At 42.1% G+C, this 27,172-nt stretch overlaps 4 protein-coding genes across 6 annotated transcripts in view; all 4 read right to left on the bottom strand.

Annotated features, from left to right (window-relative positions):
- Window positions 1-4,479: 4,479 nt before the first annotated feature.
- Window positions 4,480-11,349, bottom strand: ccna2 (cyclin A2). The gene is made up of 8 exons (XM_019887463.1): window positions 10,750-11,349; window positions 9,413-9,656; window positions 9,236-9,342; window positions 7,846-8,069; window positions 7,571-7,775; window positions 5,068-5,181; window positions 4,867-5,000; window positions 4,480-4,796 (listed from the first exon to the last, which is right to left on the bottom strand). The coding sequence occupies exons 1-8, from the start codon at window positions 10,954-10,956 to the stop codon at window positions 4,745-4,747; spliced, it is 1,287 nt and encodes a 428-aa protein (XP_019743022.1). The 5' UTR covers window positions 10,957-11,349; the 3' UTR covers window positions 4,480-4,744.
- Window positions 11,350-14,797: 3,448 nt separating this feature from the next.
- On the bottom strand, window positions 14,798-22,510 carry bbs7 (Bardet-Biedl syndrome 7). Of its 3 annotated transcripts, none has more exons than XM_019887450.1 (20): window positions 22,331-22,510; window positions 22,052-22,204; window positions 21,894-21,959; window positions 21,734-21,796; window positions 21,466-21,641; window positions 20,592-20,778; window positions 20,435-20,507; window positions 19,862-19,969; window positions 19,648-19,778; window positions 19,485-19,569; window positions 18,834-18,936; window positions 18,570-18,762; window positions 17,407-17,481; window positions 17,251-17,319; window positions 16,900-17,039; window positions 16,650-16,814; window positions 15,888-15,997; window positions 15,694-15,797; window positions 15,189-15,312; window positions 14,798-15,111 (listed from the first exon to the last, which is right to left on the bottom strand). In XM_019887450.1, the coding sequence occupies exons 2-20, from the start codon at window positions 22,085-22,087 to the stop codon at window positions 14,978-14,980; spliced, it is 2,142 nt and encodes a 713-aa protein (XP_019743009.1). In that variant the 5' UTR covers window positions 22,088-22,204; window positions 22,331-22,510; the 3' UTR covers window positions 14,798-14,977. The 3 variants fall into 3 exon arrangements, with proteins under 3 accessions (XP_019743009.1, XP_019743011.1, XP_019743010.1); XM_019887452.1 differs by having other exon boundaries at window positions 17,251-17,316; XM_019887451.1 differs by having other exon boundaries at window positions 22,052-22,201.
- A 128-nt stretch (window positions 22,511-22,638) lies between these two features.
- On the bottom strand, window positions 22,639-25,809 carry LOC109526268 (transmembrane protein 33-like). The gene is made up of 3 exons (XM_019887453.1): window positions 25,593-25,809; window positions 23,650-23,733; window positions 22,639-23,569 (listed from the first exon to the last, which is right to left on the bottom strand). Exons 1-3 carry the CDS (start codon window positions 25,793-25,795, stop codon window positions 23,440-23,442), a joined length of 417 nt encoding a protein of 138 aa, XP_019743012.1. The 5' UTR covers window positions 25,796-25,809; the 3' UTR covers window positions 22,639-23,439.
- A 778-nt stretch (window positions 25,810-26,587) lies between these two features.
- tmem33 (transmembrane protein 33) overlaps window positions 26,588-27,172 on the bottom strand; it is a 26,076-nt gene continuing 25,491 nt past the window's right edge. Inside the window, exon 9 of the mRNA XM_019887404.1 lies at window positions 26,588-26,614. Coding sequence (XP_019742963.1) covers window positions 26,588-26,614 — 27 coding nt within the window. The remainder of the gene's footprint in view (window positions 26,615-27,172) is intronic.

Below are 27,172 nucleotides of genomic sequence, written 5' to 3'. Positions count from 1 at the left end.
CATTTAATCATCAAAATAGAATGACACAATTCATATTTTATTGAAAAAAAACCTTAAATAAGAAAAGGAAAGGGGGAAAAAAACAGTAGCGATCCAAACTTTTTACCCTTGGGCAGTTTTCCACCAGCTCTGCAATTAAATGGATCATCCAGATGATGTCCAAAGGAAACCGCGGGTGTCATCATCAAGCCCTTTTTTGTCAGGATGAAAGGAGGAAAGGCACATTAGAAAAATATGTTGTAATAATTAAGAATAATAATTATTAATCATAAGAATGAGGTGGAAATTGCTCAAATCAGGCAGAATGTAACATGTCAATGTCCTTTTAGGGTAAGCCAATAGGAGTCCATCGCATTTATTTTGTTTCCTTACATCAGTCCACGAGGAGAAGGTGGGGGGGTGGTTCCGTTCACAGCACATGCCGGAGATCCTGAACGGTGGAGGCGGTGGAGGCGGTGATGGCGTTGGCGGGGGGCTGTCGGAAGGATCTGGCCAGCTGCATTGTGGCTTTGCCCACCGAGTGGCGCAGCTGCTTGATGAGCATCCACAGCAGCAGCATGATGAGCCCCAGCAGCCCCAGCAGCATCGCCAGGTACACGCTCACGTTCCAGCCCCAGTCCAGCTGCAAGGGCAGCGATGTGGATGCCAGCAGAAATTTGCGGGGGGCCGGCATTGGCGCCACACACACATATGCACTCCCCTAATGAAGAAGAAGAAAAAAAAACTTCTCAGGGATGGAGTGCAGACATTCCGACAGGTAGCCGAGCGCTAGGTGATGAAATTCCCGTCGGTCTCCGTGATTGAAATGGACATTCTCTTATTCTTCCCGCAGCTGTGTCCCCCTTCCTTGTGCTCCTGTCTTACTCTGCCTGACAGGGAAGCAAAAGGAAGGAAAGAAGGAAGGAGGAGGAGGGACTGGCATGCCACTGGCTGCATGCACGTCACTGGGGAAAAAAAAAAAATCACAGCAAAACGTTTATTATTTTTAGATGAATTGCATTCATTTCAAAGGCAATTCCAAAGATGGTAAAATTCAGAATCTTACCTTAATTTGGGGGGAAAAAATATTTTAAAGTTGTACAGTTTTGGGGTTTGTCAACATACAATGCGAGAGTTTTAGCTTTTCTTTTGTTTGAATCCAACCTGTTAAGGCCACGGATGGATTTATTCGTCAAGTAGATTTTCAATGGGCAAGTATGGAAGAGGGTCTTCCGTGGCTGCGTGGGTTTTCTCCGGGTATTCCTGTATCCACCCGCATTTCAAAAACATGTGTGGCAGGTTAATGAAACACTCTAAATCATATGCATCAAACTCAAGGCCTGGGGGCCAGATCTGGCCTGCCACATCATTTTATGTGGCCTGCGAAAGCAAGTCAAACCATGATGCTTTCTAAAATGTCTACCAAAAATGTCAATTCTCATATGTAATAAGAGAGCTATACTAAGCATTTTCTTGATACCAAACCTCTCATGATAGTAACTTAACCATGAGTTGAATCAACAGTTATTCTTGACTTCTTTATATGGTTTCAGTCATAACGGCCCTCCAAGGGAAACTGTAACAACACAAAAATTAGTTTGACACCCCTGTTCTAAATTGTCCCTAGGTGTGATTGTGAATACGAATGATTGTTCATCTATGTGTGCCCTGCGATTGGCTGACAACCGGTTCAGGGTGTCGCCCGCCTACTGCCCGAAGACAGCTGGGATAGGCTCCAGCACCCCCCGCGACCCTTTGAGGATAAGCGGATCAGAAAATGGATGGATGGATGGATGGATGGATTTGTGTGTGTGTGTGTGTGTGTGTGTGTGTGTGTGTGTGTGTGTGTGTGGACCACCGTATTGTACATATATATACACAATACATATACAACATATATGCACACTACTCATAAAAAGTTAGGGGTACAGTGTTTGGCTTTCAGGTGAAATTTATGGGAAATGTAAAAAGTTCATGCTACAGTGATATAGTGATATCATATCATGAAAGTAGGACTTTTAAGTAGAAGGATGCATCATCTCAAACATTCATTGAAACAAAACTTAACAATAATGGTGCGTACAACACAGCAAAAAATGTCAACGTCTCAATAACTCATGTCCCCTTGAGCATTTATTCGATCTTGATGCCTCATAGTGTTCACAAGTCGACTTATTGTCTGCTGAGCCGTGGCATCCCACCCTTCTTGAGGGGCAGCCCTCAGAACATTGAGGTTCTGGTGCAGAGTTTCAAGCTTCTACAAGGTGACTCATCTGATCCCATCAGTTTTTAATAGGATTCAGGTCTGGAGAATGTGCAGGCCATTCCATTTGAGGTACGCCACTCTCCAACAGCCGTCCCCTGATGATGCAACCTCAATGAGTTGGAGCATTGTTGTCCATGAAGATGAAATCAGGCCTGTATTATTCATATAACTGCAAAATCACTGGACTAATAATGTTATTCAGTTACTATGGGCTTGTCACTGTACCGTTCAGAAAGTGTATGGCAGTTCAGTACCGAGTGGACATACCTGCCCACACTGCCACCACAAAAAGCTCGTCTGGTGACAACAGTGGCAGAGGCATAGCACTCTCCTTGGCGTCTCCAACAACATTGGCGGCCATCATTTCTACTCAACGTGAATCGACTTTCCTCGGAGAACAGCACTGAGTCCCACTGGTCTCTTGTAAATTCTCCCTGGCACATGCAAGACGATGACACTTGTGTCCGACGGTGTGGTGAGGTACCTTTGCAGGTGGTCTAGCACACAGATATCAACGGTCTTGAATGGTCTGACATGACACTTCGGTGCCTCTCACCTCCCTTAAATGTGCCTGGAGTTGAGTGAAATTCGGTTTCTCAGGTTATTGTTCACAATGTACTGGTCATCAGCATGGGATGTGGCCAAAGGACGTCCACTTATCTTTCTCTGTGACTCATCCAGTCTCTCGGCATCTCTGTTGCAAACTGTTGATGACACTAAGCTGAGTGGCCACTTCTGTCTGGGAACGTCCTGTTTGAAGCATCACACTGGCAAGGTACTCTTGATCCATTGTTAGGTGACGTCTTGGTCTCATTCGGGCGAAATGTGAATGGTATAATGAGGATGACTGTTTTAACACCAGCTCTAATTGAATCAGAACATTTATTGGTCAATTTAAGGATCAAACACCTGTTGTGAAATTTAGCATTAAAGAACAGCAACTTGTGTAAAAAGTACTGAAACATTGAACAGTTGTCTTCAAAAGCTTAGAGAAAATCACATTAAGTTCACCTTTAAAAGTTTGAATACATTTTAGGCTCGTGAACTTTCCCCAAGTTTTTGTGAGTCGTGTACATTTGAATGCAAAATGCTGTGGGTGTTGGGTGCGCAGACATTCACTCATGAGTGCAAGGTTCATCTTTACATTTGTTTTTATTGATCTCTACAGTCCCAATCAAATATTCTGACATTTCACATTGCCAGGCAACATTTACGCGCAAACTTCCACCAAGCCCCAACAGTGTGTGCAAAGCTTAGCTGGTTCAATATACAATAGAAACTAATTTAAAAGCAAAAGTTTATGTAGGCACGAGCAAACCAGAATCAAGTACAGCAACGAGCTTCAGTAGCCGAGCTAGCTCAATCACATTTTGGCTAGAGCTGAATACAGCTTGGCTGACCTGGAATGCAAAAGGTATGTGTCCCGCTTGACTTTTGATGGATACAGCTGAGAGTTCCAACAATGCTTTCTCTGGTTTGGGATTTTTGAGGAATCCAAATGACTATCCAGCCAACCACATTTTTAGGTACAGTACTAAATTGTGCAACTGACACTATCGCTATGCCCAGAGCCTGCATGTAGGTTTTGTTTTGAGGGATTCAACTGCCTGTGTAGTTTTATCTGCAAGCTGCACTCATCTTTGATTTTTCAGAATCAGTTGCCTGTGCAACAACCAAGGGCTGAAGTCATTTGGGCTGGCTATAGCTATCCAGTACCGGTACTTCCTTTGTCCAGACTGTATTTAATAGCTTCATTTTTGAAGCATTAAAGTAATAAATTGGTTTTAGCAAGGCTGTATTTTTCAAATTTTGATGGAATTCAGCTCTTAGTTTTCACGTAACCCATTGAAATGATTGCAAAAACGTATACTACACTTACCTTTTGATTTGTGATCCAGACTGCATGGACCTGGGTAAGTTTTAGCCCTTGACAGCAGAGATTTAAGTAAAAGTATCCCTGCCCCCATTAAATTTAATGGGCCAAACGAGCAAGGTTTTAATTGCCCTGTTAAATTTAATGGAGTATTACCATCTCTAAGCTTGTCTGAAGACAACGTGCTTGCTGATGATGTGAAGTGATCCTCTGCTGCCCACCTGTGGTCACTCAGAGCAAAATATGCAGGACATGGACCAAATGAGTTTTAAGTGTAAATTTTATTTACAAGAGCCTTATTTGACAGGGCTGCATGATAACCTGACAAACTACTAGTCACTCAAATGCAATGATAGACGACTCCATGACTGACAAACATGTTTAATGTGTAAAATTCGCCTGCTTGAACACAACTAGGTTGACTTAGAAAAAACCCAGCAATTACAACTGCTTTGGCCTAAAACCAGCTTATATTTACACATAGGTCTGATTATTAAAATCAGATTAAAAAACACTATGAACACCGGGAATTGGTACAAAAACAGTACTTCAAGAATATGCCACAGGGAAAAACAAGTGGCATGAAGTACAAATCTCAAAAGGGGTGTGTGGGGGGGCAAGGGGGTTCAGTCAAATTGTAGAGTAGTTGGGGGTTCAATGGTGGAAACTTCATGATGCCTGAGAGAACACGTGATAAGAGTCAGTTAAATTAGAAAACTTAAATGATGCGTGTGGCATTAATTCTTACTTGGAAGTCTTGTACTTCTCCCGAATAGACTGCTGCGCATGCTGCGGTGCGTTCAGGTACATCTGGTGAAGATCGTCCACGCATGGCCTCAGGTCCTCCAGAGTGTAGCCCGTCTTCTCCACCAGGGACTTGGGCTGCAACACAAGCCAGCCACATTTTGTGCCAAAGCTTAAAAGCTGTCTACAGCTAAATAAAACATACCCATGATGCACCAGTGATCGTGCTGTTGGCCAGGATGTAGGCAGCCGCAGCAGTCTGCGAAGGAAGGTACTTCAGGAAGGGGTCAGAATCTACCAGGCTGAGCTCACCAAGATACTGTCGACAAAAACATTGGTATACCTTGAAGTTAAAAAGATGAATACATTTTATTTGGGAGTGCTTTTCATGGTACTGAGACACTTAAGAATTGAGCAACAGGGGGGAAAAAAAAAAGTCAAAGTTATAGCAAAATATACACGTTTTAAAACATGTAAAACGGAAAAACAAGGCAAAATGGGTTAAAGCGGTGAGTTTTAAAATAAGATTTGAAGGTCAGTACATTTGTGGTAGAGAGATCTAGAGGGTGGGGGTGGCATCAGAGAAGGCTCGACCCCCCCCAGTTTTTGAGCTTTGTCATAGGGATGGCGAGGTTGCAGGAAGGAGTGTATGGGTGAAGAAGGTCGGATGGGGGCCTGATTGTGAAGGCCTTTATAGACGAGGAGGAGGAGTTTAAACTGAATATGCTGGGGAAGAGGAAGCCAGTGGAGGTTTAAGGATGGGGTGGTGAAGTGAGAAGGCGGGTGGCGGCATTCTAGATGCACTGTAGAGCATGCTGTTGCAGGAGTCAACGTGGGACGTCATGAAGGCGTGGATGAGACTCACACAGCCTGCACCACAATGAAGCAAGTTTTCATATTGTGGATACATTTTCAAAGTACAATTTTTTTTGTAGGTTTGTGCAGTTTCATTCAAACGTGTGCTTGATTTTATTTTTTACTAAGCTATTACATTCAATTTACATTTTTCATAAAGAATGTGATGGAAGAGCCCAAATTTCCCCTCCCATAATAGTTTTACACTGGGGTGTCTGCAAATGCCGAAACATCCAATCCAATCAAGTTTTGGCAACCTAAAGGCCCAGGGGCCAGATCTGGCCCGCCACATTATTTTATGTGGCCCGCGAAAGCACATCAAACATGGCAACTTCCATGATGCTTGCTAAAATATATACCAAAATTTCAAACTCTCATATGTAATAAATAAGAGACATTGTAAGCACTTTCTTGGTGCCAAACACCTCATTACACGAAGTTAAATAATTGAATAAACTGTTATTCTTGACTTTAGGATTTCAATCATAATGGCTCTCCAAGGGAAATGGTCACTAAAATTTGGCCCGTGACGAAAATTTGTTTGACACCCGCTTTAGAGTGTCAAAACCATCCAATAAGCAAAGGCATTTCAGCCATGATACAAGAGTTAATTTCATCCACAGGTGTCAAACTCAGCTCTAGCCCACAACCAAACCATGTGCGTTGACAGATATTGCATTTGCCAATCCTACGACAAACCATTTACTGCTTCTGATTTCAAAAGTGTTTATCCATCAAAATGTATGTGATACAAGGCGATCATACATTTATAGTCCAAAGAAAACTACAGTGAAACTCCTCTACAATGGAACCTACATGAGCGAAAATACCCCCGAGCATGAAAAAATGTTCATGCATTAAAGCCATTCCCACTTTTCTGCTCCCCCTACAACGAAAAGCTCCCCCGTTCCGTCATACGTCCCTTGCCTCACAACTAGATTCACTACAACGAAAACAAGCCTTCTGCAAAAGTATAATCCAACCTCAGGATACCACAGCGACCTCTACTGCTTCGTTCGGAAACGGCAACAGCAACCACCACACTGGTTTACACATGCGCTGTAGTACAGGAAGTATTTGTTTCAGACGCAGCACGAACGTTTCATTGCTAAAATGGGAGACAAAACGGACCTTTGCATACCAAGGAGTTAAGAAAAGCTTTAACGCTTGAAGACAGGATAACAGTAATAAAACTGAAAGATGGAGGAAGCAAAATAAATGACGTTATACAAGAAATTGATGTATGTGAAAGTAAATGCTGATCGTAAATTTTGCATTTTCTTTCCTTTCTACGCTGGCTATATGAAGTGTGAAATAAATGTCCGCTCATACTTATGCACTATTGGAATAAAAATAAAAAGTACAGGTTTTTGTGTGTGTTCGTGTTTATGTCCGAGAAAATTTGCTTTAGTGAAAAGTCCCCGTTGCGAAATTTTTTTTGCTGCAAACATGATTTCTTTGGAGAGGAGTTTAACTGCACCTAAATGGAATTAAGTTCTATGTACATGAATGACATTTTGCGCAAATTCTAAACACAATGGTGTCTGAGCGCCAAGGTCTGGTTGGTTGCTTGCTCACAAATGCAAGCTTGACATCCTATTGTTACCATTTGTTCAATAAAATGATTGAAAGTGCACTGATGGCTGTGTCCATCATTGACCGGATGTGCTGCACAAGTTCTGCTTAGCAGTTGAGATTGCGCATCTCTGGCTTCTTTGGTTTCCTCCTGGCTCACCAGCAGTTTCAATTTATTTCTACACTGAGTGATGCGCGTGCCTCCAGGAACAAGTACGAGGCAGAGACTTTGCAATAAAATTACGCAAGTAGTGTTTCAGCAGCCATTCAGTACTCACCATGGCGAGGCTCTCCACCTGCTTGCTGGCAGGTTGGTGCAGCAAGTACTGCGTGAGGAACTGGTTGATGGTGGGTGCTGCCAGATCGAAGGAGAGTACTTTGAGAACCAGCTGCTCCATCCTCAATACCTGCTTCTTAGTGTAGGTGTCATCAGTGATGTAGACAAACTCTGACACCTCCGGGGGATAGATTTCCTCGAATTTGCTGCACGTACGAGTGTAGGGTAAAGCAACATGATGGAGCGGCAACAGCGATGAGTGTTTAAACAACTTACGATGCCAGCAGCATGGCGGCAGTGCCCACCAGCTGCAACTTGCCGCGCAGCACCGACATGGACGACAGGAAGCGGTCGATGTAATTGACGGCCAGGTAGAGCGTCTCACTCTGGAGCTTGTACTCCTCACCCACCTCGACCAGCCAATCCACCAGGATTGCACGCATGCTGTTGGTGATATCGGGCTGCTTCTTCATGTAGCCTGACCTCGGCCGGCACTTCACCTGCGGGATGATTGAGCCAAATTTAAAACAACTGGCCTGTGTTCTTTGAGCCATGTACTCACTGTGTGAAATCGGTTTAGTATTTTGTTGAATGATAACTGCACAGGTGACCTGGACCTTTCAGCATCTACAGGAAAAACATTCAATTGTTCTCCCTGTCACTGACTGACAGATTAACACAATAGTAACTTAGAAAATGCCTGAGCCCTGCAATGAGGGGGAAGGGAAAAAAATTCCTGTAGTTCACCCTACAAGTACACCACAAACTAGTCAAATATTTAAAACTTTAGTTGCTAGGAAAATGGCAGTTTTGCGCTTCCGAAAGGCAGCCAGTACAAAGTGACAAAAAGAAAAGTATGTTATGACTGTACTCACTGGAGTCATCTTAAATATTTGCAAAGCAGAGCGGGAGCTGCTGTCATGGTCATCCGAGTGTTATGCAGAACTACGTAGATAGCCCACCGCGTCACTGAAATAAGCATTTCACCTCCTGTCACAAACCATTCACAGCTTTGCTCTTCCATCATATTGCCAAAATGAGCGGTTAAACCTTTAACCAGGAATTAAAGGGGAAAAGAAAAAAGTTGGAGAGTTTACATATTGTATTATAAAGTGTGAGACCTTAATTAGCTTAGTTTGCTTTAGTTTAAGCCTCCTATTTTCACTCATGTCATGAGGTGCTCTAAGTTTCAAACACTTAAGGCAGCACCATGAAAAAGTAATTTTTGAGCCGATTTATTCTAAATGAGGGTCAAGTTAAAAAAAAATAAATAAAAGGGACATTTTGTATTTTTGCTGCCAAGAGTACAGTGTTTAATAGATTATCGAACATCGCCTGACAGAATGATAAACAGACCTTTGACGTTCAAAGTCCCGAAACTCTTGATTATTGTAATTAAGTGGATTCAAAATTGACAGTACAGATTTTGGACTCAGTTACTGATTTGGTCCATAACATGTCAGAAGATGGGTAAAAATGTTTAGAGTTTTCCAAAATAACAACAAATATTCTATTTTTCCCCCTCAAACAAAGAAGTCTTTCATGGAGGATTCATGAAATTGAGCATCTGGACAATCGTTGTCCAAATGATTAAGTATTAAAAATGACAAATTTCATCATTGTTGCATCTCTAGATTTCAGACGTGGACACCATGCAATTTCTGACCTCCATCTCCCTCAAATACGTGTGAATCTCTGCAGCATATTCCGGCACCTCCTTGACATGGACAGTCTTCTCTTCGCCCTCAACCACAGACATGTCCATGGGAGAGTCTGAAGAAGAGTCAGTTCATGTTATTATTTAAAAGCAAACATTTTGAACACTTTCAGTCACGTTACTAACCAAAGCTGACGTCCATGGCCGGTGTTGGGATGTCGAGGGTAGCCAGAGGCTGGCGCAGACGAGCGACAGCATGGTCTATTTTCAGTGGAGAGTCCTCAGCGAGCTCCTCAACCTTGTTGGTTATTTCACCGCATGGCTTCTTGACACAGGCGTCAGAGGGATGGTCCACATGGATTTGGAAGGGAGGCGGCTTGGTGACTTTGCTGATTTCTTCATTTTTACACAACGGCTGCTGTGACGATTCCTGTAAACAGAATATAATTTAATGTGAACGACCATTTCCGATTTGTGCTATATGAAGAAGCATTTAAAAATATTAAAGCTCTCAAAACCAACATTTTCACAGGATCTCACTGTGAAATTATGTAAATGCAAAGAATCATGTAGCCATATAAAGGCAAGTCAAGCAAATAATGAAAGCGCTTGCAACGTGACCAAAACTAAATATAAAATTCACTCACATTTGTTGTTTAGGTTAAGTATCAACAGGATTCTGATTGAAAAATTAAACTTACAGCAACTTCAACTTCTTAAAAATAAGCACATTATTACTAATTTCCTAATCTAAATTGCTCCCACTGTGACGTGGGGCATTTACCCCCCACATTGACTTAGTAAATCTACCTGTGTTGTGCTTGCGTTTTGTACATTTGGTCATAATTTACAACTCTTTATTTTGGGTGGATCACAGTCGGCAGAGGTTTTCTGATTGAAACCAAAATGTTTCTACTCTTACTTTAATGCATACATTGTTAATTGAGCAGACTACCCTTGAAAGAGACCTGCGTCCCAATGGGAATTTATTTTCTGATTAAGTAAAGGCGTTGACTTTATAGTGTAGTTAAAGTAAGACAGCGTGACATACTGGACAATAAGTTCATATCACAATGCCCACATTGTGACAAACTTATTCCTCTCGTTATTTTAAAGGGACAGTGAGAGGGTAAACGATTATGTATAGTATGCTTCTGATATTCACTTTTGTTCAATTTCAAATTAAGTAACGTGGAATTGTTTTCTTTCAAGGCATACTGGAATTGATTTCATGTTTTAAAAATGAAGTCACACCGCAGAGCGAATTCATGAAGTATGGGAGTTATAAAATGGCGGACAAAGGATTGTGGTAAATCATATGAACTTGGCAAACAAACTCATTTTCACGCTTATAACAGGCGCCGTGCAAGAGTTAAAACACTCAACTCAATTATGGCATTGGAGTAAGTATGACAGTGCGACCTCGATTTTTATTTTTTTAAGCTCCATACAGGATATTTAGCTTAGCTGGCAAGCTAACTAACTGGCGAGGCTACAACAAACGGGGAGCGAGCCTAACTGACCTTCTTGTGGGCGCGCTGGTTCTGGGATTTGCTTCTCTGGTTGTTCTGCAGAGCCCCCAACACGGTCCTGGTGGTTGCCGGTTTGGGCGGAACGTTCTCCTGGTTTTCCAAGTCAGCTGCCCGGGGCTTCAGCGAACATCGCAGTCTTGCCAGCATGTTTTCTTGGTTGTGGAGGTCGCTGGTTTGGCTCCGGTTTGCGCCAGACATGCTTTGACTTGGCCTCTAAAATTCTACCTCTCAAACTACCAGTGAAGTACGGCAGCTGCTTTCTTAGTAGTTTTTTAGGGGGTGCGGTGTGGCAACGATATCAAAGACAATACGGAGGTGAAAGTTTGCTGCGACCTTGTGGGAGATGAAAGCGCGGTTTCACCCGAAGAGCCTATGATTACTTGAAAGAGCTACTATACTCGGGGGCAAGAAAGCGATAAAACGAGCAAAGTTTTTGACCAGTCCCAGAACTTTTTAAGGTGCCATAATTTCGGAGTCCACCAACCTGCCAGGTGATTCACCGCCCGGTGCCGCTTTCTGTTTCCACACTCAGTTCTCTTGAATTTGTGCTTGCTTTTCTCGTATTCAAGCAGCCCGCGAGGATTGAAACGGGCCAATCGCCAGTCCGCTTTATGGTGAGGTCACACGTCGACGGCAACCAAGCGGGGACAAGCAAAATTGATTGCAAATTCAAAACCGGTTTGCGGTTAAAAGCACGTAACCGTACAACGGCCAATGTGGAGTTATTTTAAATCATTTAAAAATACTGACTCCACTTTCCGTAACAATTCCAGATCAAGATCCCCCCCGCCCATTCACGCCCCTTTTCAAATCGGTTAAATTTTAACTTAGAAAGAGATCATATGTAGATCAGGGGTGGCCAAATTAAATGCTGGAGGGGGGTGAAAATTATTCATCAGTGTGACTGCATGGCCCACATATGACCACGCACTTCCTAACTTTTTTCCACTTTTTTTTCCCAAAATGGCACCCGAGTAGGCAGCTGTCGGCAAGTGCTCTTCAAGAGCCTTGCTGTTTTGTTGTTTTTGTGTTTTGTTTTGTCACATGGTGTTGTTGTTTCGTTGTGTGGACCTGATGTGGATTGTTTTCAGCATTTTTGGCCACGACATTCGTCAAAGAAGAATCTGTGCTTGGTGGTTGCGCCTTCTCGGCAGCATGCACGTACCAGCACTTATTTGATTGGGAGGCATGTCGGCGCCATCTGACTGTCGTTGCTGGACAGCCCCGGGCGCTTGTGTTTTTTGTGCCTGAAATGGGGAACATTTTTCACAGCCCCACTGTGTTCAGCGGAAATGTCTGTGCTGTTGGACAGTCTGCGGCTGGATGGATGGATGGATGACTTGTGGAGCCCACGATGAGAAGAAAGGAGCGTCCAAGCAGTGCCGATGCATATGTGGAACTGGGAGTCGCGGCTTGGAATTGAAGCGGATTTACATGGGACAGGAGATGCCAGCCAATCTCTTTTTCATCAATGGACGCTACAGCTTCTTGTTGCTTTCAAACTTAGCTTGTAGCGGACGTGTGCACATTTTCAGCATGATGTCTTTGATCTACTGGGCTGCTTCAAACAACAAAGCGTACTGCAGAAAAAGTGACTGGGATTGCATGACTGTCTGTGTGTTGCGTTGTATTATTTTGTTATTTTATGTTAACTGTTCTTTATATGGTGGCTCCTCTCTCTCCTGTGTTTGAGAGGAAAGTAATTTAATCTGTGCTGTATGTTGCACATGTCGCACATTTGACAATAAAGTTGACTTGACCCAAATTACGCTGTGTGATCTTAAACAAGTCTGTCCAATAAATTGCGCAATGTCGCAGTTTCATATAAGACACCAACCAAACAATAACAAAACAAACTATTCTTTGAAAATAAAGTTAACAGATCATTTGCATTTTGAGAATAGGCTATACAACAGCAAATAACTGACTATGTTGAGCAGCTGAGATTGAACGAACTTTAGTGCACAAAGGTGACTACAATGCGCCATTATAAATTGCAGTTGATCAGATTTATTTGATACATTTTTGTATCTTCGTCATTTTATTTCGTTACCATTAATTTAATACTAACGAATTAAAATGACAAGAAGAAATGTAAAATAAAATTCATTTACTCACCAATGTAGTGCCTGTTCACTGAGCTGTAGATCTACGCGAGTGTCCCCAAATGTTTTTAAACGCACCGTAGTTTGTAAGCGCCCAGCCGTGCTCTGATGTTTCCTTGGTGCCTTGGTAAAACAACTTAAATTGGTAAATCCGGTGTGGCTCCAAACACCAAATCGGTCAGTTGCAAGCAATAGGCATTCCCAGCAGTACAATTTGCAGCGTTTCTCAGAGGCTGTGAGCAGGCGCTAATCCAATCACCGAACGCGCACATCCAGTCTCGACGTAAGGCATTCTAGCTGGCCCCGGTGCGCAGACTCGTGATCTGATTGGCTATTGAAACCTGACTGTGCCCGTTCATTTACAGCACACAGGGGCCTGCTCTGTTTAATCTGAAGGCCCCGAGCAAGTTTAATTTACCTGGCAACGCAAGCTAGCTGAAATATGATTGGTTAAAAACTCTACCATAATAAGTAAGTTATTTATCGAGTGGCTTTCAATGTTATTTAAAATAACATTGAAAGCCACTCAACTAAGTGGAAATAATATGACGTAAAGAATACAGAGAATAATTTTGTTTACATATTTATGAAAATAAAATAACAAATTATAAAATAACATAAAATACATAAAAGTAAATTTACTTTTCTGAGAATGTTTAGGCCAGCAGAGAAGGCCTTGCTGGCCCCGAGGGTCCGCCACTGCTTGAACTTGAACTAACCACATGTATGACACAAATGCCATAATATTCATTCATTCATTCATTTTCCGAACCGCTTGATCCTCACTAGGGTCGCGGGGCGCTGGAGCCTATCCCAGCTGTCTTCGGGCAGTAGGCGGGGGACATCCTGAATCAGTTGCCAGCCAATCGCAGGGCACACAGAGACGAACAACCATCCACGCACACATCCACACCTAGGGACAATTTTGAGTGTTCAATCAGCCTGCCATGCATGTTTTTGGAATGTGGGAGGAAACCGGAGTACCCGGAGAAAACCCACGCAGGCCCGGGGAGAACATGCAAACTCCACACAGGGAGGCCGGAGCTGGAATTGAACCCGGTACCTCTGCACTGTGAAGTCGACGTGCTAACCACTGGACTACCGGGCCGCCCAAATGCCATAATAAATATGGATAAAATACGTGCCGATGTGTAAATGTTTTCTTAATACAGTATGTTTCATTTTCATAATACTTTTCTGGATTCATTGTCTAAAAGACCCATTATCCGAACCCAACAACAATGGGTTTGAAGCAAGTAACAAAATAACCACATATTGTGATTTATCACCAGATATTATCCCAGCTTTTTTTTTTTTTTTGTGGAAGATATATTGGGCGATTATCAGCGTTTTATGAAGACATGATTGTGTTTGTTAAAATAAACAAATAGAGGGGTTAGTTCAGGGGCCAGTGAGTGTGGTCAGGGCCCGCATGTGGCTTACGGGCCGCCACTTTTTTATACTGATGTAAAAGTTTGCAACCTGCGTAAACACGTTGAGCGGTTAATTGAAGTTCACCTGGAATGTTTATTGTACATTTTAGTTTCATCCTAAATTTTTTGCAAAGGCGTGAACTTTTTGTAATGAGGGCATACATACGTTGTAATAAATATTTGAAAAAATATTGAATTTACAAGTCATTTTATAACTTGGCTTACTGTTGTCTAGTTTAATTTTTGTCTAATATGACATAAGGTACTGGTGTTTTATAATGTAAAGTGTAATTTGAGTATTCTATCGGGTCTAAAAATGAAAATTATATTAAAATACATAATTTTGTCAATTAATTTCTATTGAAAGCCTGACGAGGTTAAACTGCAAAAATACCACCTGGCAGTAGGCTGCCCGATTTAAAAGAAAATTACGTTGTGAAGTTGCAAAGCATAAACAACAAATTGTCTTATTCATAATTTAAAATGTACACCAAAAAAAAGTAAAATCATCAATATAGTGGTTTATTCATCACCACACTGGTATGAAAATTATATATTACAACATACTGAAGCATCACATGAACTAAAGTGAAAGCAGTGGATATCTATTTTTTTTTTTAAATCGTACTTGTTTAAATATAGGCAAAAAATACAAAAATATCTCACATGGACACAACATGATTAAGCCTCCCTGAAAAAGTCTAATAATGAATTTAAATCATAACCATCCAGGATCTCCAATAGTGAAGATACTCTGGCTTTCACATTCTGTCCTTTGAACTTGAATTTATCGATGAAGAGGTCCGTGATCATGCCTTTGCAAGAGAAAACAAAATCAGTGTATAATAATGACGAATAACACGAATGCCAAATGGGAATGACGAAGTATCACCGTAAAGCCTCTCCAGATGCGCCGGCTGCCTCTTGTACTCCTCCAGCAGACTGGCCGATTCGTCCAGGATGCTGCGATATTCTGCGATCAGGAAATCTGCGTTGCCCTCGTGAAGCTCTAACTCCTAAACCATGAAAACCAGAAATAATGAGAAGATGATGAATTTAAGTTACAATTAAGAATCATTCATTTGTCTTGGACACCGGCTTCAGATTGGGGCAAATTCACTCATAGGAATTTGGCGCGCGAGCCCTTTAATTCTTTAAAACCAAAATGGTGTGCTTTGACTTTGCCCAACTGGAATGTGTCCTTGAGAGTTTTTTGGGCATCCTGTTATGATAGAAATGCCCACCGAATTCCTTCACACTTGGTGAAGGTCGTTTTTTTGCCTAGATTTTCAGTGGTAGCTCCCGATGAGTTTTACAGAGTCACATTCAGGAGCCCTAAACTCTTGACATTTTCTCTATAGGATACGCATGGACATAAACATAATGCTCAGACATACTTTTAGTGCATCAATGAGCTGAACTTTTCTTGCTAGCACCAGCTGGTATTCCAATTTAGGGTGGATCATCTTGAGCGTGTGGCTCACTGAGTCGTCGTTGATATCTGCAGAGGAACAGCAGCACCTTGAAACTTGAATGTGCATAACCCCCCCCCCCCCAACTGCAGGAGAATAATAATCAACCCGCAGCCCACCGTAGGAAATGTTCAGGTTGATTTTGCGTTTGGTGGCCTCTTTGGATAGGACGTCACTCAGGATGGAGATGGTGGAGATGTTGTCCGACTTGAAGTGACCCTCCCCTTTGCTTGAAAAAAATATAAGCGCAACATAATTGGAATAACACTTAATAAATGATGACGTTGTGTTGATATTCTTGGCAACAGTGCATTATAGCAATTTAAACTCAAATAGGGCTATCCAACTTCCAGTCGGGAAGATGAGTCAAGTCACCGTCATGCAAAGCATGAACGACTGCAGCTGGCTTGACTGTCTTTCCGACCGTACATACCCATTGACGGGTACCTGAGGCAGGAAAAAAAGTCTTTGAACAATTTTTTATTTTAATCATTTTTTTTAAATCAAGGTACTCAAATTACTCAAGGACTCGCTCCACCCCTAGTGGTTATGTCAAGTATTATATTGAAAGCCTAACACGAAGAATTGAAGATAACGTGATCAAACTTTCTTTGCTAACATGTAGCTTAAACATCTAACGTGGTTAACTACTGCATTGAAAGCCCAAGAAGGAGGCTCAAATGTTAACAGTTTGGCATTTGAATGTTTAGCTTATCAAATGCAAATTAAGTTGTGATGTTAACTACAATAAAGATAAACATGCTCCAAATCCCTGTTGCTTTATAGGAGCGACCATAAACAGCCCACAGGGGCATTTGAAATCCTGCTATGCATTTAAGATTATGTTTCTGATTGTGTTGTTGTCTCATACAGTTGCTGACCTGTAAGTAGCGTGCAACTGTGTGCCCAGGAAGGTGTTGAGGAAGTAGAAGGTGACGCTCTCTCCCGCCGGCGTCTTCTCCGGCACCTCCGGCAGACAGAAGACCACCCAGGAGTGGATCTCTGCGAAACTAAACTGTCCCACCAGACTCAGCCTGTTCATGGGCCTGGATCCACAACACAAAACAAATAGTATCATAAAGTTAGCTAATATTGTATTATGTAATAAAAGGGTGTAGCAAAGAAAGTCACCTGTCCTGGTCGATGCTGTGTGTGCGTTGGTGAAGAGACAGAGGTTTGATGTGATACTGCCGAACCTGACACGTCTTGGGCTGCAGTCTGTGGGTGACATAAGCCTGCAAGGTGCCATATTGCCCTTCGATGGACCTCACCTACAACACGCACACGCACACAAAATGGACATGTGACAGAGTCTACTGCGATAGTCGAAGTTATATTGTGTTTTGAGGTAATACTGGTGGTCTCTGTAAGGTGTTCCAACTCTTATTACAATTATTTATGCAGACTTTTGTTCTCTGCATTGGGTTCACTATATACAGTACATGATTTGGGTGGTGCGTCAATGTCGGGGACTCTACTTACTTTGAGCTCCAATCTGGTGGTGTTGGCTTGACACCGGTAAGTGGCCAGCAGGAAGTTGCCATTAGGCTGCTGGAGAAAGGAGAGTTTCAAAATGGTCAAAATTCAACAAGAAAAGATGTTTGTTTCAATGACTTTGAGGTTCACTGCGTGGTTCACCTCAGAGTCACACTCGCTGAAGCTGACCACCGCAGAGTTGTTGTCCACATCCAGCAGGTCGATGGGGACGTCGCTCTACCAGAGAAAGGGACAAGTTGGACTTCCAGATATTGTGAATCGTATTTTCCCAATGGATGTTTTTTACTTTTATCCATCCATCTATCCATCCATTTTCTGATCCGCTTATCATCACAATGGTCGGATGACGTGCTGGAGCCCAGCCTAGCTGTCTTCGGGCAGTCGGCGGACAACACCCTGAACTGGTAGCCAGCCAATCGCAGTGTTTTACTTTTATTCATCTTTTCTCAATTCAGTTGTTTTTTTTATATAAAATATGTTTTATATGTAAATGGAGAAAAGATCAGATCAGTGAAAATTGCCATTCCTTTAATGCAATTTCAAGGGAAGAGAGTATTGAAAGAAATAATATTTAATTGTAGTTATCTGTTTAAGTATATATATATATATATGTATATATATATAATAATAATAATGACAATGTTTTTATCTCCGCAACCAGTGTTAAGTCGATAAGAAAATTGATAAAAATCAGGGATTGAATATGGGATTGAAACAGCTAAAGTCTCATTAATTCCCATTCCTATTATTCACTTAATTAAATAGAATGTAAAGAACTAAACAGCGTGTGCATCATGATTGGCTTGCATGATTTAATACAGTACTACGCTGACATGATGCAGCTCATTCTGCGCGCATACCTTGGCCACCAGGGGGCAGTACAATAAAAACAAACATTTCAAGACGGAAAAAGTCATTAAGCTGCAGTAATACACTGTAGAGTTGATTTGTTGTTCGCAGAAGATAAAGAGAATGATGTTTGCATGTGTTGCTAGTGCACTTTTACCAATTCGGTTAAATACACTATGTGTAATTTTCTGTTTTTATGGTTCAATTTCACAGAAATTCAATGAGAAGCTTGGCTCAAGCACTGATCCGATTAGAAAAAAGTGTTCACTATCTGTTAGTTGTTGTGAAGTTTGCTCCCACCACCTCACACTCACAAGTTACATTTTTGCAAAATTTCAAGACGAAAACATTTGCAGAGCAAACGGTCACTAGTAAGTCAAAGTACCGCTGTACTTACTTTCCAAAAACAAAAAGCCCAACATGTCCCCTTCAAGTTATATGAAAGCAGGCGGTACCTGGAGCAGCAAGTTGTCAATGGCCGTCTGCACCTCCAGCGTGAGGCTGTAGCTGGCGTCGTCCTGGCACAGCGTAAACTTGTCGTTGATGCTGAAGGCAGGCACCACGGAGACGGCAGTCTTGGACAGTGATGTCTGTTGGTACTGCTCGCGGCCCAGCTGAACTTTGACCTGGAGCTGCTCCAGCTCCGCCCTGCGGTGAAAGATTGGCTCGCATTTCCACATCTCGCTCGATAGACCAAAGTCATCAATGGCGGCGTTTACCTGAGACCTTCCACTTTGGACTGAACCTCCTTACTCATCCTGACCTCATCTCCAGCACCCACTTCAGCCTTTTGTGGCTCCGTGGTCAAACCTGTCACCCAACCTGAAAACATGCAAGACAGCCCCAAAAGGTCTTGATTTTTGTGCCAGAATACACTTTATGATTGACACTAAAGAAAGGGGGTGATTTTCCTACATGCACCGATAATGACATGTTGGATGGATGTATTCATTTATAGTGTACTTACTCAATGGCAAAGGGTATCAGTCTTCAATTTAAGGTGAACTAGCGTGGACATAATGTGTGCATGATTGAAAATAATGCTTGATTAGTAGCTTAAAAAGTGTGGGCAAGACTGCTTTATGTTGGCAATTTTTGTTTTTCTGAGAAGATGTGTGCAGGGGTGGAGGGGGTGTGCCAACTCCATCCAGTGTTAACTGTGGTGTGGAACTTTAAACATGAGCAAGAGACTATATTTTGTTCCTTCTGATGTATGTGAGGGTTGAGGTGATGTGCCAATTATGTGGAGATTTTGAAAGGCTTAAAAAGTGAGGTGAACAACTACTTTATGCTTTAATTTTTTTTAATGAGGATGTGTGCAGGAAACTGGGGGTATGCGGCTTAAAAAGTGTGTCTCATTGGGATGTCACCTGTGTAGGTGGCAGTCAAGATCTCGTCATAGGACTCTTTTCCCACACAGCCTCCCTGGATGGAGGTCACGCTTTCTGACAAAGCCTGTGCCAAGCAAATGACGCAAATTACAAGTTGTTACATGACGCTGACTCATCAAGTCCAGATTTAAAGACCCCTCACAAGCTCAAAACGTAGTGCGGGCTCGTTGCCACTATCAAAACTGTAAACGGTCACCGTCCCGTCGTCGCGGCCCACCAGGACGTCCCTCACACCGTCGCCCGTGATGTCATAGGCGTCGAGGCAGAGAATTCCTTGAAATAGCACCGTATCGCGGGCCACTTTATTAGGGACAGCCGCACATGAGATCCATTACGTAAACAGCATAGGACAGTACCTCCTTTCTTTTTGTCGTTGTCAATCTCCCATTTGGTCGCCGCAGAACCCTCGCCAATGTGAATCAGGCCGATTTTGCCGTCCGTTGTCCCGTACAGGATGTCCTCTCCTGAGAGAGAGAGAAAGTTCCAATAATTCAGTTGGGGACCACATGAAAACAACCACGTGAAAAAAAATGCAGTATCAGATGTTACATAAAGTTTGTGTGTTACAGATTTGTTAACCAACTTTAAAATATTTCTCGAAGATTAAACAAAATTCAGAATTAAGATCGATGCAAGACTTCAAACTCAATGAGCATGTAAGAATTTACTCCATAACTGTGCTTGGCTTTCCGTTCGCTTTTTTGTTGTTGTTGCCTGGAATGTTTCCACAGAAAGCTTTCAGTGACACCTGGTGAATGGAACTTGCTGCAACGGTCTTCATGAGAAATGTCTTATTTGGACGGTAGTTAATATATAGCAGCTAAGAGATTATTTACATTTTAAGGAAAATATTAAACTGTAAAATAAAATGAAATAACATACCGCAAGTACAACTGTCAAGAAATCTGATCAAATGGGGACTAACTTGCCTCCATCTTTGTTGTAGCGTTCTAGCACAGATGGAGGTCCGGGCACCTCTACCTCGTAGGCCAGCTCAGATCCCTGACAAATTGAAGTAAACGGGGAAAAAATATATATTGACATCATTGATACTGGAAAATCAGGACTAGCAGGAGCTTTATCTACCTGCAGCACCCTGAGAACGCGATCCTGACACGCCAGCACAGGGACAGGGCGAGACAGGTTCTCCGAGGACAAACAGACGATGTCGTTGATCTTGTCCCCTGAAAGGAAGTAGTCCTGGTCCTTGCAGTCGCAGTAGTGATTGTAGATGTAGCTGGCGCACACAAAGAGGTCGGCGCCAGACACATGCCTGCGTGGGACAAAGGATGAAATGGTGGGGAGGCGGACCAGGTATTTTCAATATGTAAAAATACGTAACACTTGTTGAATAAGAATGATGAGGATTGTCGGTGAAAATAAATAATTACGTACAGTAAACATTTTTTAAAGCACTTGAAGTACACATTTAGGCACATGCGGTAGAGAGTGACATTTCCACTCATAACCAAGGATACATTTAGCTCCTCCCAGACATTCAATGCGTGTCTCAACCTGGTTCGGGTTTTTTTTGTTAATCACACACTTTTAGGCAACATGTTTTTAAAAAAAATATTTTTGACTGAATTCCAAATTGTTCAAGCATCAGACCGTACTAGATCCTAGGACAGGGCTGTGTCAAAATCCGGTCCTCAAGGGTCACTATCCTGCATGGTTTAGATGTTCCCTTTCTCCAACACACCTGATTCAAATTTCATCGGCAAGCTCTGCAGAAGCCTGGTTTGCATTGGAAACTACAAAATCCACCAGCTTTCTAATGGGATACATTGTGATTCTTATGTCAGGTGCAGGCACTATTTTTCCACCCACAACCATTTTATTTGATCACTAAGGAGAAGTGGTATAGAAGATGGATGGATGGTACTAGATCAAATGTTCTTATGTTTCCCACGAGTCATAGGTTACTCAGGCCTAAAATCTTCATGGAGTTTCTCCCTACATGGCATTGATGCTCTCAGTGAGATTGGCGTCAAAGGTGAGGAACTGTTTGCCCTTCTTGGTGAATCCTCGCACTTGAGATCCTGAGCAGACGAAGATCTTCTCCTGCGGCGTTCCAGCCGCTCCACCTAGGTCCATTCGGGATATTTTCTGCCCCGGGAGTGTTTTGAAGACAGGCTTGGATACATGGTATTATGTTAGCAACAAAATATATACAAAATAAAGCACTGACATAATTGGGGGGGGGGGGGAGAAAAAAAATCACTCACTACTGCCTCGCTCTTCTTCATCCCAAAACATGTCAAGATGCCATCATTGTCAGCAACAGCTACCTGCAACAACGATGACATGAAACTACATCATTTGTCCACTTATTTTACTGAAATACATGCAAAATTATCCGTTTGAATTGGAATACATTGATGATACCTTCTGGGTGGTTTTTTTTCCAAGTGCTGGCAGCAGCCTCATTGTTTTTTGGGATGTTACGCCAACCTGTAAATGACGATGAATAATTTGACACAGTATAGTACGTGCAGATTCTTAAATTTCAACATACTAATAATCGAGATATAGAGAATATTTACCTGGATATAGTCAACTCGATTTAGATTAATCTCCATCTTTATTTGGGGCAATTTGACTCCGGAGGAAAATAAAGACACAGGCCGCCAAATTAGATGTTTATCTGGCCACAAAAGTGGCAGGCAATTGGTCCAATCGTCAGTCACAAGTCACTGCTAACATTTGAAATGAAACATTGAAAGAGGAGAGGATTGAAGAGACGAGGATTATCCACTCAAAGAAGATTAGCTCGACACGCTAACGATGGCTAGTCAGCGAGTTATCATTTGCGATGTACTCACACGAGTGGGCGAGTAAGTACTTAAAAGACGACAACGAGTCGTAATTAAAGTAAAATACAGCTGGTGAATGGAAAAGCAAGCATCTTCCAGGTCGAAGTAGAGACGAGTGTAGGGCAACGAGGCATTACGCTTAAACCAGCTTCCATGGCAACGTCGTTGCCTGCAATAACCTGTGCAGTCATTGGATACCATTTGAACAATATATATTCAAGACGACTCCTGATTGGTTAGTTTGCTTCCGCAGTCGGAGAACAGCGGAATCTTTCTTGGAATGCGTAGTAACCATAGCATGAAATCAGTGCCAAGTATTACTTCCAACATTTTATTTCATAATCGTTAAGTGCTCATCTCATGATAAAAACGTGGTTCGTCTGTAGGCAAATGGACACAGTCAACATGGGAGAAAGAAATCAGGGCAGGTGTAAGCGAAAAGTATTAGTACAATGATAGTAAATGCATTAAAAATAAAAAGGAATTGAATCAATGCACTGAAAAGCGGTGCAGCCTCCACTTAACTGATGACATGCATCATGGAGTTCATTTGAAAAGGAAATCCAACAGCATTATGTCCCATTGTTTATGCTTATTCTATAAAACACAGCAGATGTGACATTTGTACATCCAAAAAGGAGTGAAATTAGGCCTCTAAAGAGCATATAGACAAAAAGAAACTAAATATTCATTACACACAAATCATCATCTTTGCCTCCTTCCCCTTCTGACAATGATTCAACTTGTAGTTTACATAAGATCATTTTGTTACTCATCTCGGAACATCAGTGAATAAATAAGGTCGCGGGATGACATTAAGATATCTGATGTGCTCTGGCATAACAAAAGAGTGTGTGTGTGTGGGGGGGGGGTTCACCAGTTTGGTGAGGTCATCTTGAGACATTAGGAAGAGGACGAGGACCCCACAAAAAAAATCTTCAGTGCATTACTTGCTGAGTCTGGAACTGGAGCACGCTGTCAAGTTGTCATTGCAACGATAAAACCAAAATGTCCTCCAATGTTGCTGCCAGTGTGTCCTCATCCAAAACGGAAGTCACGTACTCGGCGGCGGCCGAACACAAAAAAGGGAGTCGGAGGTAGGTGGGATGGTAAGGACTTCAGACTCCGGTGGGGGCCAAGCGACTGACAAAGGCGATGCTGCTGAGGCACATTCTACGGAAGAAGGCGGGGCATGCAGGCTTCATGATGAAGTGCTCAAGGAGGATTCGCAGCTCGGTGAACAGAGTGCTGACAAAGAAATAACAAAATAGGCAACCCTCAATGGAGACCAAAGTAGAGCAATCACAGATATTTTGTAGCTCTCTTACCGGCAATACGGGTTTCTTCTGGATGTATAGCGCAGGCTGAGGAAGCGATAGTAGATGAAAGGCAGCAGCAAGCTTCCCTGGCCACTGGAAACAAAATAGGTACAAAATAATAAAACGATAGTCCATAACATTTTAAAGGAGAAATTGAATGGCTCACGCACAAATACAATTCCAATGAAGTTGGGACGTTGTGTTAAACACGAATAAAAACAGAACACCTGTACAATAATTTGCCAATCATGTTCAACCTATATTTAATTGAATACACTACAAAGACATAATATTTCATGTTCAAACTGAGTGGCTTTGTTTCTAACAAACACTCATTAACTTAGAATTTTATGGTGGCAACACGTTCCAAAAAAGGTAGGACATATGGCAAAAAAGACCGAAAGTTGAGGAAAGCTCAACAAACACTTATTTGGAACATGCCACGGGTGAACAGTTAACTGGAAACAGGTTGGTGTCATGATTGAGTATAAAAGGAGCTTCCCTGAATGACTTAGTCATTCACAAGCAAAGGTAGAGCAAGGTTCACCTCTTTGTGAACAATTGCATGAGAAAATATTCTGGTTCCTCAACGTACAATTGCAAGGAATTTGGAAATTTCATCATTTACGGTCCAAAAAATTATCAAAAAGAACGTTTCAAGGAAATCCGGAGAAATTACTGCACGCGAGCGACAAGGCTGAAAAACAACATTGAATGATTGATTTGATCCCTCAGGCCGCACTCCATCAAAAACCTACATTAATGTGTAAAGGATATCACCACATGGGCTGAAGAACACGAATGTCAGTAGTTACAGTTTGGCGCTACATCCATAGGTACAACTTAAAACTCCACTATGCAAAGCAAAAAGCCATTTATCAACAACACACAGTAACGCCGCCGGCTTCTCTGGGCCCAAGCACATCTAAGATGGACTAACGCAAAGTGTGAGGGGGAGTGTTCTGTGGTCTGAAAAGTCTAATATTTCTAATTGTTTGGGGAAATTGTGCAACTTGTGTCCTCCAGCCCAAAGAGTAAAAGAATCATTCCGACTGTTATGGACGCAAAGCTCAAAAGCCAGCATGTGTGATGGGGTTATGGGGCTGCGTTAGTGCCAATGGAACGGGTAACTTACACATCTGTGAAGGCACCATTATCGCTGAAATGTACATAAAGGTTTTGGAGAAACATATGCCGCCATCCACGAAGCATTTAAAAAAAAAAAAAAAACGACAACTGCGACCCGGGGCTGTTGAACAGCTGAAGATGTACATCGAGCAAGAATAGGAAAGAATTCCACCTACAAAGCTTGAACAATTTGTGTCCCTAGTTCCCAAACATTTATTGAATGTTGGAAAAAGAAAAGGTGATATAACACAGTAGTAAACATGACTTTCTCAGCTTTTTTTTGAATGTTTTACCTTTTTGAACCTTAAAATTCGAGTAATTATTTGATGCCAAAGCACAGGCTGACAGAAAAGTACTTAATTTGTGTCAAGGGAAGTATGTGGGAGTAACACATCGACTGAGAAAGTAATATTCGCACGTCAGTGAGGAGCTAACTTTAGCCTGTATTGTTAGCAGACATTACAGAGTCCGCAGCATGTGCCCGTTTTTGGTTATTGCTGTGTGCTCCTTGCTGGATGTTTGCTCTGGCTGAGCAGAAAGGCGAGGAAAAATTGCTTCGGTTCGAGAACTGCATCTCTGAACAAATGTTTGTAAATCATCAACAAAATAATTCCTCAGAGATGGACACAACAATGTTAAGCCACCTTTAGATGGACACAACAATGTATGCAATACCTCTCCACATGACAAAGTCATCTTTAAACTTAGTTTGAAATATGTTCTAAGAGAGCCGCTATTTTCGTTCGCATGTTAATATATATATATCTATATATATATAATAAATAAAAACTTAAAGAGCATGTGTGCCGTGTTTTGTGCACTACCTGAAGAGCATGAAGACAGTGGCAGGCATCAAGAAGATCTCATTACAGGCAATGAACTTGAGGATGTTCTGCTGATTGGTCGACATCTTGTCCAGGAGGTTCCTGATGAACATCAGGCTGCCAGGGCCCACCGACTGTCCGGATGACGAAGACGACGACAACAACAACAACAATGCTGTGATATGGAGCCAACCCCCTGCCATTTGTGTTTAGTCATTTACAGAATTCATCTGTGCAAGTTCCCCCCCGAGTGAACCCTGACCTGACCATAACACTTACCGACTACTATAGCAGGCAATTATACTTCGCTTTAGGTGTTTTTTTTTGGGGGGGGGGTGAGGGGGCAGGGGGCTTAATTGTTTGCTATTCACAGCATGAAATGTGACTACTGCAGTGAATCTACTGTATGGAAGTTGGAAACTTCTACTCGATTTTTTTTTTGTGTGTGTGTTAGCAACATGATGATAGATTTACATAATGAAAACTCACTTTTGGATTATGTAAAATTTGTTCCTTTCTGCAACAACCCTCTAACACAGAGGTCCCCAACCTTTTTTGCCCCACGGACCGGTTTCATGTCAGACAATATTTTCACGGACCGGCCTTTAAGACAACAATATAATATGATATGAGCGGCATGAGAAGTGTGGTATTTTCGAAACATAATAATAAACACAAATCATGACACGAGGAACGTCCTATCTGGCCGCAACATTCTCTGGTCGCTATGGTAACGTTTAAATGTGCCTTCAAAATAAGATACGCCGCAAATTAAAAGTGCATGAAGAATACGACTCACCATCGCCACTTATTATGCATAGTAGGCTTAGTGCGTGTGAATCTCCCGTTGAGATAAAGCCGTATTTGAAAAAAGACTCCTGATACCGTCTATTAAATGTAGCTTTCACTTTCTTGAAAGTCGTAGGCTCCTCTTCGGCCTCCTGGCCGGGCCGAAAAAATTTTCAAAGACGTTTGTTTTTTTATGCGGTAACCTCTCACGTGACCGAGAAGCACGCATTCACCTGGATCAAGAGTGACATACTTTAGACCAGGGGTTTCAAACTCATTTTTGTCATGGGCCACATTTTAGTTACGGTTTCCCTTGGAGGGCCGTGATGACTGAACCCATAAAAGAAAAAAAAAAAAAAGTCAATCATAACGGTTTATTTAACTACTGTTTAAGTTACTGTCATGAGGGGTTTGGTAACAAGAAAATGCTGACAATATGTCTCTTATTTATTACATATGAGAATTTTATGTTGGTAGAGATTTTAGCAAGCATCATGGAAGTTGACATGCTTGATTTGCTTTCGCGGGCCACAAAAAATGATGTGGTGGGCCAGATCGGGCCTTGAGTTTGACACCATGCTGTAGACTGATATAACAGAGAATCCGGTAATTTTTCAAAATAAAACATCTTTCAGATTCCGGAATGAATAAAACGGAAGGAATGTAAGTTATTTATTCTTTCTGTGCAGCCCGGCACCAAATGACCGGTCCGCGGCCCGGTGGTTGGGAACCCCTGCTCTAACAAGACCGCAATAAAAGTGGAAGCCGGTAACGTTGGTGTAACTCACGCC

This window comes from Hippocampus comes, unplaced genomic scaffold (assembly GCF_001891065.2).
Source record: "Hippocampus comes isolate QL1 unplaced genomic scaffold, H_comes_QL1_v1.1 scaffold202, whole genome shotgun sequence".
In the NCBI taxonomy this organism is placed as follows: domain Eukaryota; kingdom Metazoa; phylum Chordata; class Actinopteri; order Syngnathiformes; family Syngnathidae; genus Hippocampus; species Hippocampus comes.
This window is presented reverse-complemented; position numbering and strand designations above follow the sequence as displayed.

Excerpts from the sequence above, each read along its gene's own strand:
- ccna2 (XM_019887463.1), bottom strand. The coding sequence starts at position 10,956 with ATGTCTGGCGCAAACCGGAGCCAAACCAGCGACCTCCACAACCAAGAA. Across the intron at positions 7,776-7,845 it reads GCCGCCATGCTGCTGGCATC|CAAATTCGAGGAAATCTATC; the intron begins GTAAGTTGTTTA and ends TCGTACGTGCAG. Across the intron at positions 5,001-5,067 it reads CGATCACTGGTGCATCATGG|CCCAAGTCCCTGGTGGAGAA; the intron begins GTATGTTTTATT and ends CTTGTGTTGCAG.
- bbs7 (XM_019887450.1), bottom strand. The coding sequence starts at position 22,087 with ATGGAGATTAATCTAAATCGAGTTGACTATATCCAG. Across the intron at positions 19,779-19,861 it reads CAACGACAAAAAGAAAGGAG|GAATTCTCTGCCTCGACGCC; the intron begins GTACTGTCCTAT and ends TGCTATTTCAAG. Across the intron at positions 17,482-18,569 it reads TTGACAACTTGCTGCTCCAG|AGCGACGTCCCCATCGACCT; the intron begins GTACCGCCTGCT and ends TTTCTCTGGTAG.
- LOC109526268 (XM_019887453.1), bottom strand. The coding sequence starts at position 25,795 with ATGGCAGGGGGTTGGCTCCATATCACAGCATTGTTGTTGTTGTTGTCG. Across the intron at positions 23,734-25,592 it reads ACTGTCTTCATGCTCTTCAG|TGGCCAGGGAAGCTTGCTGC; the intron begins GTAGTGCACAAA and ends TTTTGTTTCCAG. Across the intron at positions 23,570-23,649 it reads AGAAGAAACCCGTATTGCCG|CACTCTGTTCACCGAGCTGC; the intron begins GTAAGAGAGCTA and ends TTTCTTTGTCAG.